This window comes from Peromyscus eremicus, chromosome 18 (genome assembly GCF_949786415.1).
Source record: "Peromyscus eremicus chromosome 18, PerEre_H2_v1, whole genome shotgun sequence".
Classification (NCBI taxonomy): domain Eukaryota; kingdom Metazoa; phylum Chordata; class Mammalia; order Rodentia; family Cricetidae; genus Peromyscus; species Peromyscus eremicus.
Window position 1 is genome coordinate 38,433,915 of NC_081434.1, and position 14,836 is coordinate 38,448,750.

The 14,836-nt window shown below is 41.1% G+C and overlaps 1 protein-coding gene across 1 annotated transcript in view; it reads left to right on the plus strand.

The window, feature by feature from the left end:
• Positions 1–14,836, plus strand: part of Mybpc1 (myosin binding protein C1) — a 59,314-nt gene that overhangs the window by 13,323 nt on the left and 31,155 nt on the right. The window contains exons 8-13 of the mRNA XM_059245399.1: positions 4,783–4,949; positions 6,235–6,367; positions 8,540–8,664; positions 9,525–9,630; positions 11,263–11,429; positions 12,965–13,127. Coding sequence (XP_059101382.1) covers positions 4,783–4,949; positions 6,235–6,367; positions 8,540–8,664; positions 9,525–9,630; positions 11,263–11,429; positions 12,965–13,127 — 861 coding nt within the window. The remainder of the gene's footprint in view (positions 1–4,782; positions 4,950–6,234; positions 6,368–8,539; positions 8,665–9,524; positions 9,631–11,262; positions 11,430–12,964; positions 13,128–14,836) is intronic.

Consider the following 14,836-nt stretch of genomic DNA (forward strand, 5'->3'; position numbering starts at 1 on the left):
GTTTTCCACATATATACATTTGAAAAATAAAAACTAATAGAATTGTAAAAATTAAATTAAATATAAAAGACCTAGATCATGGTAGACAGCAGAAACCATGCCCTTCCTCTAGACAAATGGACATTTTCTTTCAATGCATTTGTCTTCGTACAAAGACCACACACTCACACACATACACACACTCACACACATGAGCACAATCAGGATGTGATACAGTAAATTTAGTGCCACGTTCCAATTTAAAAATGAAAGGGAAAGAACAAATAGCAGGCTGTTTCTACCAACAATTTGCACGGGGGGGGGGGGGGAAGAGGAAATCATATAGCCCAAATGACAAGAAAAAAAAAATCTTAGGAAAAGGGGCAGCGACTATGTCTCCAGTTCTCATTTCCTTTACGTCCTTTAATTAAAGCTTAGATTCACTGAATTGTTCGCATAAGACTGTGTTCCTTTAACATACTGTACTAACCCACCATTATAACTGGAGAAGGCGTGTGTTTCCTACTAAATTGTGGGTTGCATGTGTTTTCATTGTGGTAATGACACATGGTTACCCTTTCTACTTCTTCAGAAGTGTGTGGCAAAATCTCTGCCGGAATAAATATTAGAACCACTGTCTGTGTACCGAAAATTCTCCCTTTGCCTATTAAAGCCAGCTTGTTTCAATATACACTAGATGAATCAAGGCTAATCTTTGGGGCAGTATTTCATTATGGGATTAGACCTTTGTAAATATTTAGAAGTCTTATTCTACATAAAATTTCTATAAATGATTTATGGTTCACTGGGACCATCGATTTATAGAAATTTTTGCTGTTGATGAAAGTATGGTAGAAACTATACAGGTCTATCCCAGTGATGCAAAGGAACCTTAAAATGTAGATTTCTCTCCTCGATGCACTTCAGTTATCCACGCAGACAGTGTCGTGAACAGCCACCATGGTACGTAAAGATGGATTCTAGGAGGGTTGACTGCTGTAAAACAGAGCTTTGACCTCACATCCCAGCACAAAATGAAAGCTTCTGTCTAAACTCGGGGCTACACTAGAGAGGTAGAAAAAGAAGAAAAGAGTTCATTAAGGTTCACATACAAAATTTGATAAGGAACACGCAGGAAAGGCATCTATCCTCCTACATCAACGAAAGATGCTGAGGATCATGGGCTGTGAGTCCACTCTAGGAAACGGTGAGCATTTTTACTGGCTTCCTCTGTAAACATTCTCCTCACGAACCTGGTATGTCTCACTTTTTTCTTGTGTTTCTTGTTGCTATTTAAATTATAATAACTATTAAGTGCGTAGCTTAGTTAGTAGAGTATTTATTTACTTGGCATGTACGAGGTCATGGGTTCGATTATCAGCACTACATAAACTAAGCGTGTTGGTACACACCTGTAATCTCAACACTCAGGAGGTAGGTGCAAGAGGACCAGAATTTTAAGGTTATCCTTGACTAAATTGTAAAGTCAGGGCCAGCCTGGGCTACATGAGCCATCTTAAAAGCAAACAGAAAACAGAATAAATTATACAGATGTCATATCTTTAAATCTTTCCACCAAATGTTAATATGAAATATATAAATTGAAATATGTATGACATAGTTCTTCTTGATTAAAATACCAGATGTAACAAAATCTCCAGATTTAACACAATTGAAGTATGAAATAATTCTAAAATTTGAGTGGATAAATTTAGGCTGGAATGTAATAAAAAGCTTTAGAAGATTAAGGAGACAGCCCACAGAAAACATACACACCGTGTACTTACATACACATTTAACTGCAATTCTCCAGATTAAAAAAACTTGTGTTTATTGCTTTTAATTATATGTATCTGTCTCTGTGTGAGTGAGTATGGAGTGTTTGTGGGTGGCCATGGAAGCCAAAAGAGGGTGTCCGGTCTCTTAGGTCTGGGTTTGCAAGTTGCTATGAGCTACTCCACATGGGTGCTGAGAACCGAACTCGAGTCCTCTGAGAGAGCAGCAAGCAGTCTTAACGACCACGCCATCTCTACAGCCCCCAGTGTACAATACTTTAAAAGATGAATTTAATCCCAGCACTCGGGAGCTAGAGCCAGGCGGATCTCTGTGAGTTCGAGGCCAGCCTGGGCTACCAAGTGAGTTCCAGGAAAAGGCACAAAGCTACACAGAGAAACTCTGTCTCGAAAAACCAAAAAAAAAAAAAAAAAAGATGAATTTAAAATGAAGATGGCTTTCAGTATAGAGATTGAGTGAATCTGTCAAATTATTAGCAATGTTTCAATTTAAAGATAATTTCAATTTTTGTATATGAACACAAGTCATATTTTCATTTCTGGGAGATGAAAAAGATGTTTGTTTGTTTGTTTGTTTGTTTGTTTGTTTGTTTTGAGACACAGTCTCACTGTGTAGCCCTGGGTGACCTGAAGTTTGCTATGTAGACCAGTGTGTTCTTAAACTGAAAGATCCACCTGCCTCTGCCTCCCCAAGTGCTGGGATTAAAGGTGTGTGGCACCATGCCCAACTGGGTCATGAGGGGTTTTTTGTTTTGGTTTTGGTTTTGGTTTTGGTTTTTCAAGACAGGGTTTCTCTGTGTAGTTTTGCACCTTTCCTGGATCTCACTCTGTAGACCAGGCTGGCCTCGAACTCACAAAGATCCGCCTGGCTCTGCCTCCCGAGTGCTGGGATTAAAGGCGTGTACCACCACCACCCGGTTTGAGGTTTGTTTGTTTTTTTTTAAGATACATTTCCTTTTTTTGTTTGTTTGTTTGGTTTTTGGTTTTTGTTTTGATTTTGTTTTTTCAAGACAGGGCTTCTTTGTATGGCTTTGGAGCCTGTCCTGGAACTCCCTCTGTAGACCAGGCTGGCCTCGAACTCACAGAGATCCATCTGCCTCTGCTTCCCGAGTGCTGGGATTAAAGACGTACGCCACCACTGCCCTCTTTTTCCCTTTTTTAAGAAAGAGTTTTAAAGAAGTGGGTAGGTGGGTGGGTGGGGGACACGGGACATCTCTGTGAGTATGGCTGCTTGCAGAGGCCAGAAGAAGGTGTTAGATTCCCTAGAGCCAGGGTGACGAGCAGTTGTGAGTTTCTCAGTGTGGGTGCTGGGAACCGGACTTAGCTCTCACGCAAGAGCAGTGTGTGCTTTTAACTGCAGAACCATCTCTCCAGCCTCTAGGCACATTTCCTTAATGGGATTGGCTAGACATTGCCATTTAAGACGGTGGACCAAAGACCTCTGAGGTCCTTCCGCTCTCTGGGTTAGCTCCATTTTCTACACTGGGCGGGAAGACCTGACCGTGTGAGATGGAAACTGGAGCTTTAGACGTTATCCTGGCTCCCTTAAGCTCTGTGCTGCTCCTGTGTTTCCGTCTCAGGGAACGCATGAAGCTAAAGAAGACATTCTGAGATAAGCGTGACTGCTGTGACCAATTCACGCAGCCTTTTGTTCGCACCACCGTATTTTCACACTGATAGCTCCAATTATTGACCAACTTTCCATAAAACCAGTGTTATTCACAGTAAGAAGCCCCTGGAACATTTTTTTTTTTAAACTAACCTAATGAAAAGCTAGTTAAACTTAAACAAAATAATCAGGACTATGTAGCCAGTGAAGAAAATCAGATTAAATTATGTCTTTCATTTATACTACTACACTCATTCACTAAAAAGTTCATGTGAAAATTTTGGCTTCATTGTGTGGATTTGAAATAGGGGCAAGACATATTTTGATCTTTTTCATTTATTTATTTTTTTTAGGCAGGAACTTACTGTGCAGTCACAGCTAGCCTGTGACATACTGTGCTGACCAGGCTGGCCTCAAACTCACCAAGATCTTCCCGCCTCTGCTTCCTGAGTGCTGACGCATATAACAGATGATACATGTAACACGTGGAGGAGAACGTGGCTGCACCCTGTGGTGTAGTCATTATAAGGGTGGTATAGTCATGTACTCCTTCAAGTGTCCCACACATTCTTTGTCAGTGGTCAGGATTTAGGGTCATATTACCCTGTTACTTGTTCATAGAATCTTAAACCATTTATTTTACAGCTTAACATTAATCTGTCTACAGCCCAATCCCATTCTTGCTCTTAAAAAAAAAAAAAAAAAAAGTCAAGATGGTACGTTAAGCTGAAGTATGACAGAATTTTTTTGCCTCATTGTTCTTTTTCCTACCAACTTAGAAAAACAATTTTCTCTTAAAATGCATCTTAATCGACACTAATATGAAGAACAAATAAAAAACTTTTATTATTGTTTCAATGTTTTAATGTAAAAATAACAAAATAATGCACATATTTATTAATGTGAAGGAACAAATATTGGAAAAATCCACAGGTTTGAAATACTGTCTGGATTATGTTTACATCAATATATGTAGAAAGGGATTTTTTTTTCACTCATAGGCCAATTTGAAATATTAATTCTTAATCTGCTTTTCAAACTGAATCCACTACCCACATGAGTGGCGAGATCTGTTTTTAAGTTTTTGAAATTCTTACCTTCAACTGCTTCTCAGCATTTTGGTCAAGATCTATTGCGATGAGACTTTAAAATTGAAAATATCTCAGGATTTGTCCTGACATCCCCACTCTTCCTACAACTGCGTTTTTAAGTTGGAAAAGTAAAAGTTCAAAGTGTACCTATTTGATCTTCTGGTCTCCGGAAGTTACCCAAGAAATCGAGTCGACTCTGTTGGTGGCTCTAAGCAGAACCCTTGGCATCACAGAGTGGGATCACACCCCACATTCCGGGTCTTTGGGGGCAGGACAGTTTCTAACCTAGGCGACCATTCTTCCGGGCTAGGGAGGTGAAGCAGCAGGAGGAGGAGCCCGAGATAGACGTGTGGGAGCTGCTGAAGAACGCCAACCCCAACGAGTATGAGAAGATCGCCTTCCAGTATGGCATCACCGACCTGCGTGGCATGCTTAAGCGGCTCAAGCGCATGCGCAGGGTGGAGAAGAAGAGTGCAGGTGAGCACACCCAGGGACATGGCAGAGGCGGGTCTGCCACCTAGAAAGAACCATGTCTCCGGTCTCATCCTATTTCTCATCCAGGAAGCAAGGCTTCCTGGGCCTGCAGGGGTTCATAGTTCCTTTAGCTCACTTAGCCTTCGGGTGGAGTAGTGCTCTGCTGGTGTTGGCGTGGCTCCGCATGGTAAGGGTCAGCATGCTTACAGTACCACACATGCCACACAAGGAAGCGGAGAACATCCCTGTGGCCTCTAGGAACCTCTCGGAGGTCTCCATTCGTTCAGGCTCATATGTCCCTCACTCTGTAGCTCTTGATTCTTCCTCAGAGTTCATCCCTCGCACCCAATAAGGTTTCTGGGGTGGGCTCACTTGGCTCTGGTTTGAAACACAAAGTTGGGGGGCCGGGGAGAAAGGTGTGCTTTTCAGGTTGGCCACTGTCGCTCCCAGCTTTCCTGTGCTGGATCATTATCAGGTTCCAGTTGCACAAAATGTCGGGGTGATGTCAAGCCTTTTACTGCTTCCCTTCATGTTCAGACGGGATTTAAAGAGTCTCATTATGGTTTAAAAAAAAAAAAAAATCCGGTCCTCCTTTCTAAATGTCACCCTGAATTGGCTGAGAACCGGCCCTTGGGAAATCTAGAGGCCCTGCCTGAGTTTGCACAACTCAGCCGTTCCCAGTCTCACAACTCCTATGTCACGATTCCAGAAACAGTCGTGGAAGTGGAGAGCCAGCTGACGACCCCTTTAGAGAGGCTGGCCTTTCTGAACCCTGAGTGCTGAATCCACGTGCTAGGGAACTGGTTGGAAACCTAATAATCATTTTTATCTTTTTAAAATACTAGAAAGTGAGCAAACGCCAATGAGATGGCTCTGAGAGCTCAGGCGTTTGCTGCCAACGCTAACTAACCACTTTAGTTTGAACCACGAGCCCACGTGGCGGAAGACAAGAACAGCCTCCTCAAAGTGTCTTCTGACACCAACACCCCACAGGCATGCAGGCACACACAGAATAAATCAGTGTAATTTAAAATTAGTAGTAGTGCTACTTTTCCTCTTAGGCTTCTTTTAAAAGCACACGAATTCGCTTTAAATTATAAACCATCTTTCTGTATACATGTCAACATAACTGAAATATAAGGGGTAATTGGGAAGGCCTCCGACTTTGTTTTTCCCTGAAACTCTTTTTTTTTTTAACATGTTCTTAGATTTCCATGCGCACATTGACTATTTAAATTGGTAGCCTGGGTGTATACACACTGTCATATTTTTTTGCTCCTATCTACAGCTTTTGCCAAAATTCTTGACCCTGCGTATCAGGTTGATAAAGGAGGCAAAGTGAGATTTGTCGTGGAGTTGGCGGATCCAAAGCTGGAGGTGAAGTGGTTTAAAAACGGTCAAGAAATCCGACCCAGCACAAAGTAAGTGGGCTCTGAAGGACTCAGTCAAAATAGAAGTGGCCGGGCGGTGGTGGCGCACGCCTTTATTCCCAGCACTCGGTAAGCAGAGCCAGGCGGATCTCTGTGAGTTCGAGGCCAGCCTGGACTACCAAGTGAGTTCCAGGAAAGGCGCAAAGCTACACAGAGAAACCCTGTCTCAAAAAAACAAAAAAAACAAAACAAAACAAAAAAAATAAAAGTGGACAGTGGTTTGACTTAACTTTGAGAGACTAAAAGAACTTTTCAAGCATATGTTTTTTTTCTTTTTAAAGAATTATTATTTACTTATGTATACAGTATCCTGCCTGCATGTATGCCTGCAGGCCAGAAAAGGGCAGCAGATCCCATTATGGATGGTTGTGAGCCACCATGTGGTTGCTGGGAATTGAACTCAGGACCTCTGGAAGAGCAGTCAGTGCTCTTAACCTCTGAGCCATCTCTCCAGCCCTTGATCTGTCCTTACAATGTAACACTGGAGGGAAAGGAGAGTTTGGAGTTGCAGTCCCTTTACGTGTAGTTCGGAATTCTGAAAGTCATAGTGCTGTGTAAAAGAAACTCATGTTTTCTGAGGCTATTTCAAGTGAGTCACGGTTATTTTGTGTCACTGTACATTATATGTATTGTCTCAACTTCTCTCTATTCAAAATAATAGAACTTGGAAATAGTTGAAATACACATTTGATGTGCTAGATGAAAATTGCATCTCATAATTAAGTTTTAGGTTTTATGTTTGTTTTTGCTTTTCCCAAAAATAACATGAGTATTTGATAATGGTTGAGCATCTTCTATTTGGGTGCTGTTGGGAGTACCCACAGCATTACAACTAAACAGAATGGTTTGATGTTAAAATCATGAAACCCAGGCCAAATTCTGTGTTTTATTATGTCTTGTCCCTCTTCCAAAAGGAAGGAGTCAAACTGATCTCTGATGTCTGACGGTATTGCTAGTCTGTCATGAAACTACTTCATAGAGATCTTCCTCAGCCTGGGAGATTTTCAGCTCTAGTATATTGTCTTAGGTTAATAAGTGCCACATGTACACTAATACAGACTTTAATCCCAGAAACTTGTCACTTCTAGAGCACAGTGAAGCGGTTTCCAGCTTTTCCATGGGCTCATGCCTAACAGAATGACTTTGAGATGATAATATTTATACCTGGTGCAAAAGTCTCTTGGAGACAGCCTGGATTCACTCAGAAATGGTTTTCCTTCATTAGCTTTACTAGAAAATGTTGATATGTTTTGTTTTTGAAGTCTTCAATTCAAGATATTTCCCCAATTTGGTTTTTTTGCTCATCTATAGAATACCCTTGTATGCACCTCCATAATCAACACATATAGTTGAGTATTTTCTCTTCCTGGCTTCTAGTTTTCTGTTTCTAAACTTTCTTTTCTAAACGGATTTGATTTGATGTGTATTGGTGTTTTGTGCCTATGGAGGCCAGAAGTTGAGCTACAGAACATTGTGAGCTGACGTATGGGTGCAGGGAATCTAGCCTGGGTCCTCTGGAAGAACAGTCAGAGCTCTTCACCACTGACTCATCTCTCCAGCCTGGCAAACGATTTCTTAATGGAGAGTAACTGGGACACAATAGGCCCAGTGCTTAAGCTCATTTAAGAAACTATATTCGCTGCTGATCTTATCAATCAAAGTCAGTTATCGCTTAAATTGCACAATCATTTATTCATCCAACAAAAATGTCCTGTGTCCTTGGACTAAACAATGAAGGGAATATGTGTAAATGAGTAAGATAAAGTGTCTGTCACTTTTGTAACATACATAATTAACACATAATCATTTGAAGAGTGTACAGAGTTAAAAAAATCTCTCTAACACACTCAACCAACACTATCTTCCAAAAGTGGGTTAAAGAATTAACTATATGAGAATTTGTTGATATTTGTAATAAAAACTTATATGAAAGAAAAGAATAAAAATTAAATAGTATGTGTAAATACACATATTTGTCATGTATCATAGAAATAAAAAATGAGCTTTTGTTTGACATTAATTGAACAGATAAAATATGCTGCATAAATAGAGGATCATAGCTTTATCCTTGAGTCTCAAGCATTAACGAAACATAAGCCAAATCTGCCAATAAGGTAAAGAAAATTGAGGTCACAAACTCTGCCTCCCCCCTGTTTGAAACAGATACATCTTTGAACACAAAGGAAACGAGAGAATCATGTTTATTAATAACTGTGCGCTGACAGATGACTCGGAGTACTATGTGACAGCTGGAGATGAGAAGTGTTCCACTGAGCTCTTCGTGAGAGGTAAAAAGAGATCTCTCCTTGCATTATCAAGGGGCAAGGGCTCTCCTCCCAGGGACCCTGAGCCAAAGGAGAGGCAAAGCAGCCGCTTCAGCCCAGGGCAGAAGCAGTCGGCCCTCCAGAAACGTTGGGCTTGCCTGTTAGGTTGGTTCAGTATTGAGGTTCCATTACATTGGCAGGTATCCTGAATCCTAATTACTCTGCTGATTTGTTGAAGAACAGAGCAGCTGAGGGGAGAGAAAAGCTGCTACGTGAAACTGCCTCGTGCTTTTGACTAAGGCCAAGCGCTATTCTGCAAGATGGATATTTCAGTGATAGCCTCTTAAACCCAATGGATTTTAATGGGTGACCTGTATTTTGGCCACTTAACTGACTACATGAGAGCAGCTTCATTGGGAGGGGGGCATTGTTCACTGGCATCAAAAGAGCAGCGAACCCCAGTGAAAAGCTGGGGGAGTCAAAGAATGCTAGGATAACCATATTTTCTCTATGAAGCTCTCTGGTTACAGATAACTCTATTCCTTATCCTTGGTTGAGAGCCAAAATCAAAACCTTCAAGCATTATACATTCTCTTTCATCCACTGTATCTACCACCTGGTACCCTACTTGATGAAGGCAGGATATTTGGTGTACACTTTATGTACTCCCTAGAACAATAATTCATTTGATCTGAATAGTTCTGAAACAACTGGGGGGGGGGGCTGATCCAGCATTGCCACAGACGAACAGAGATTCTCACCTCCAATTTATATCCCAGATTGATGATTCTTTCCCATTGCAGGATTTTCCTCTGTGAACAAACTGGGGTTTAAGACACAAGCTTTGGATATTTAATGATTTTGGTTTCCCCTTTTCTAACTAGAGCCCCCAATTATGGTGACTAAGCAGCTGGAAGACACGAACGCTTACTGCGGGGAGAGAGTGGAGCTGGAAGTTGAGGTGTCTGAAGATGACGCCAATGTAAAATGGTAAACTGCTTTGTTGATGCCTGCCTGTGTTTAATAGACAAAGCTGTATCTGAAAGTTTTCCTGTGTCCTGCCTGGCCTGCGACACAGGGTAACTTTCAACTACACAAAGTATCTTCATAACCAATAGAATGCAACATGGGAGTGTCTTCTAAACATGAAAATAATCTCAACATCTTTTGTATTAGTAGAGATGATAACCAAAAGCACATTATGATCTAAAAAACCAACTCTTAGAGATCTGTCTGGGCAGAGATGTAGGGCAGTAGCAGTCCTTACTGGCAACATACATGGAAAAATATAATGTACATATTTTTCATTTAAGTCCTTATTGTTGCTGGGAATGTAACCCAGTGGGACAGCCCTTGCCTAGCATGTCCAAGGCCCCAGACTCCAGCCCTATTGCCTAAGAATCCAATTTTCACCCCTTTATTTTTTCAGTTCCCTAGAAAAATATGGTAAGCTAAAAATCACCAATTCATTTCAATAGTTAAAAAGAGCCAGGGGATGTGCCTTAGTGGTGATACATAGTTACCTTGTCCAAGGCCCTTAGTTTGACCATTTGCAACACACACACACACACACACACACACACACACACACACACGTAGCTAGAGTTTTCCTGCCTGGCCCACAGTCAGGACAAATCTCTCTCACCTGCCAGTCCCACAGCTGCTCAGACCCAACCAAGTAAACACAGAGGCTTATATTGCTTACAAACTGTATGGCCATGGCAGGCTTCTTGCTAACTGTTCTTACAGCTTAAATTAATCCATTTCTATAAATCTATACCTTGCCACGTGGCTCGTGGCTTACTAGCATCTTCATATGCTGTTTGTCATCTTGGCGGCTGGCAGTGTCTCTGACTCAGCCTTCCACTTCCCAGCTTTATTCTCCTCCTTGTCCGCCTACACTTCCTGCCTAGCCACTGGCCAATCAGTGATTTATTTATTGACCAATCAGCAACACACTTGACATACAGACCATCCCACAGCGCGCACACACACACACACACACACACACACACACACACACACACACCAAACAAAAACAAATAAAAATTTGAGGTAGTGGGAAGTGAAGAGTCTTTTACGGTATGTTCCCTGAGAGTTAGCTCAAAATCAAAAACTAGAAGATTTAAGATTATGAGATGAAATGTGATGTTGAGAGGAATATAGTAAATCACACAACAGGAAGCGGTAGTCATTAGCATGGAAGAGATTTTTAGTACTAATCTGGAATATGAATAACTTAAAAATGGGTTGTGAATCCAAAAGTGAGGCCGAATATAGTCTCAGTACCTCCCTCTGACTGAGTGAGCTCTTGTTCTTTTGATATGATTTTGTACACAATACTTGTCACACTATGAATCAATTGATGAATCTACCAGTGGACCTACCAATGAAGTTGTATTCTTTAACGGATCCTTCCTGTGTGTCTGGGATCTGTTAGGAACTTTGGAAGACACTGGGATGAAACAATAAACAAATATTTATTTCCAGAAATTTAAAATATTTTTTCATTATATATATATTATATACATATATTCGATATATACATATCCCATTACCCTCCCTTATTCCCTTCTTCTCACTGATCGTCTTCTCCCTCCCTTTACATCCATATTAACTCAGGTTTAAGAATGGTGAAGAGATCTTCCCTGGTCCAAAGTCAAGATACAAAATTAAAGTTGAGGGCAAAAAGCACACTTTGATCATAGAAGGGGCGACAAAGGCCGATACTGCAGAATATTCAGCCATGACGACCGGGGGACAATCATCTGCTAAACTAAGTGTTGACTGTAAGTAAGACCTCTTTAGCTGTTTCCTAAACTGTCTGACAAAGAAGAGTGTGTGTATTAACAGTTTCAGAAAAATCTCAATCTGTTTGATCTTTTATTCGTGGTATTTTAAAATATGCAGAATTGGCCTCCATTCTAGCTGAGTGTCATAGCAAGCCTCTTAGAAAGGAGTCAATGACTCGGTTTAATAGTAGTGCACCAAGGGAAGAAATAATAAAATCACCTACCAGAAAACTTACCCAGAAAGTTATAAGTGCCAGACCATAAAAGTAGATAGTAAATATGCCAAATGCTGATGCTGTTAGCTTAATTAATATCTTGCTATCTAGTCATGAAATAAAGTCAATGTTCAACATGCAACTTGTAACTGCATTTGATGTGAGAAGAAAGTTGTTTAAACCCAGGGGAGCCACTGAGCACTCTCAGCTGAAGAACTTAAGTTGCTGATGACAGGCTTCCAAAGCATAAGAGAACTAATGTTCTTAAAGTAGTGATTTCTCGATAACAATCTATTCACGGCTGCCATGAAAATTAAACTAGCAGAATGCCGTGATGGTTGCTCACACATGCAGAGCAGACATTCTTTCTTCCTTACTCCTTTGTTGGTCCGGCTACACTTCATATGATCACAGATTGAAGAAGAAACAATCTCAACATATGATTCATGGAACCGTGGCCCTTTTAGTTTAATATCAAAATGTGTGTTGACCATGGGCAGATGGTAATCTGACATTTGTATCCATTCTAAGTAGTTATAGTAGGTTCTGCCTTCATGTGATATATCTATTTCTAAAAATCGCTATGCTATGCAAATTCATGTGATAATAACCAGATGGTTTATGGAATAAATAATATTTGGTCCATTAGACTAAAAAAATTCTCCTAGTGACATGTTAAAAATAAAATAAAGGGTGGAGAAGTGACTCTGTGGTTAAAAGCATGTGCTACTCTTGCAGAGGATCCAAGTTCAGTTCCCAGCATCCACATGGTGGCTCACAACCATCTGTAGCTCCAATTCCAAGGGATTCAATGACCCCTTCTGGCTTCCATGAACAGCAGGCATGCACATGGTGTATATGCATGCATGCAAGTAAATACTCATAAAATAAAAACACACAAGTCTTTAAAAAAAAAACAAAGACCCCATTCAAAATAACAAAAAAAGTCACAGTTTTTTCTCATCTTAAATTGTTGGTAAATATAGTACTTTACCTTGAAAGGGACCTGAGATTTGCTTGTAGGCATGGTGCTGAAATGTATCATGAAGTATCAGGAAGATTATTTGAAATCAGATGAGCAGTTGTAATCTTAGATGTGAATGGATGCTGCTCATATCATATGGGTGAATAGCCATCATGGTGGGTATCTGAGGTGATGGAACTTGTGTTATGCTCAGTTCTGTTCAGTTATATCATCTACGTTGGAAAAAGCTGTCACCTTCACAGCATGTATTATAGACAGGACACTGTGAAATGCTAGCACGTTAGCTTGTCTGGAGTTTGGCTGCGGATCCATTCTGTTCTTTATTTCTGTAGTGAGACCTCTTAAGATCACAACGCCACTGACTGATCAGACTGTAAAACTTGGGAAAGAAGTATGCTTGAAGTGTGAAATCTCTGAAAATGTGCCGGGAAAATGGACAAAGAATGGCCTCCCTGTCCAGGAGAGCGACCGTTTGAAAGTTGTTCACAAAGGAAAGTGAGTAAGCCAGGTGGGCCGTTCGTAAGGAACTAGCCACATTCACTTTTCCTACTCTCGAAATTACACACTTACTGACTCTTTCTTTGGAGATTAGGGAGATGACCTATTCGTGGTCTAGTAAGAACTGGTGATTGCTTTGCTCTATACCACATCCTGCTTGAGATCCTCTATCTACACCTCACGATACTGTATACCATCCAAAACCTATCACCGGCACTATCTGAACATGTGGCCAGAGGAATGACTGTGAATTCTAGTTGAGGGCCTGACCAATTATCAACTGTCCCTAATATTCAGTAAGATATATAGGAGACCACTGAATTTGTTCTGAATTTCTGCATCTGGGCCCAGGAGACCAAATAAACATGGAGATACCCATGCTGAAGTTCCGCCCTGCCCTTGCCCAAACCAAGTTGTTTATCTGAGTTTGCAGAAATTGAGATAACGAGGACTAACACCAAACCCTTGAACAGGACACACTGAGTTGACATGATGAGGGGGTTCCCTCTGCTTGAGAAGAACCTGCATTTTGTTGTCTGACGCTGCTTCCCCGACCCTTTGTCTATGGTATCGACCTCCTATGCTCAGTTTATCGGAGCACTCATTCTATTTTATGGTGTTTGTTGCCTCACTCCAGAGTGCAAATAAACATCAATTAATATCCTTACACCAGCTGGGCAGTGGTGGCGCACGCTTTTAATCATGGCACTTGAAAGGCAGAGGCAGGCGGATCTCAGTGAGTTCGAGGCTAGCCTGGTCTACAAAGCGAGTTCCAAGACTGCCAGTAATGTTACACAGAGAACCCCTGTCTCGAAAAAAAACAACAAACAAGAAAAAAACAAAACAACAATAAAAAAGATCCCTATGCCATGGGGCTGGAGAGATGGTTCACTGGTTAAGAGCACTGGCTTCTCTTTTAGAAGACCAGAGTTCAATTCCCAGCACCCACATGGCAGTTCACAATTAATTCTAGTTTCAAAGGCTCTGATGCCATCTTCTGGCCTTCCCAGGCCCTGCATGCACACAGTACACATACATACTTGCAAGCAAAACACCCATATACATGCAATAAAAAAAAAATCTGTTTGTTTGTTTGTTTGTTTGTTTGTGACAGGGTTTCTCTATGTAGCCCTGGTTGTTCTGGAACTCACTCTGTAGACCAGGCTGGCCCAGGACTCACAGAGATCTGCCTGACTCTGCCTCCTGAGTGCTGGGATTAAAGGCCTGTGCCACCCCCACCAGTCTAGTAAATAAATCTTTAAAAAAAACTTGACACAATAATTGATGTCAGCCTTTAATAATAATAACTATCACATGAACTTCCTACTATTTTTGTTTTCTTGGGGGAAGCATAACTGCCTAGACTCGAGCAAAGATTTAAAGCAAGGAATTGAACCTTGACTCACAGACTCTCACCAGATCACAAGTGGATTTATGGAGCTGAAAAAGGCCTCTAAAATTTTATCTGTATACAAAAATACACATGTTCATAACATCACAGAATGTCCTGCATGTGTTACTGCCTGTGTGTCTGCGTCAGTATATATGTGTGTGATGCTGAGGATTGAATCCAGGGCCTCACACATGCTAGGTTAATGCTCTACCACTACATCCCTAGGCCCAAATGTACACTTTTTACAGTGAGAAGCTCCGTAGGCTCCATCCAATCCTCACTGATTCATGACCCATGAACTTAGGAACTATTG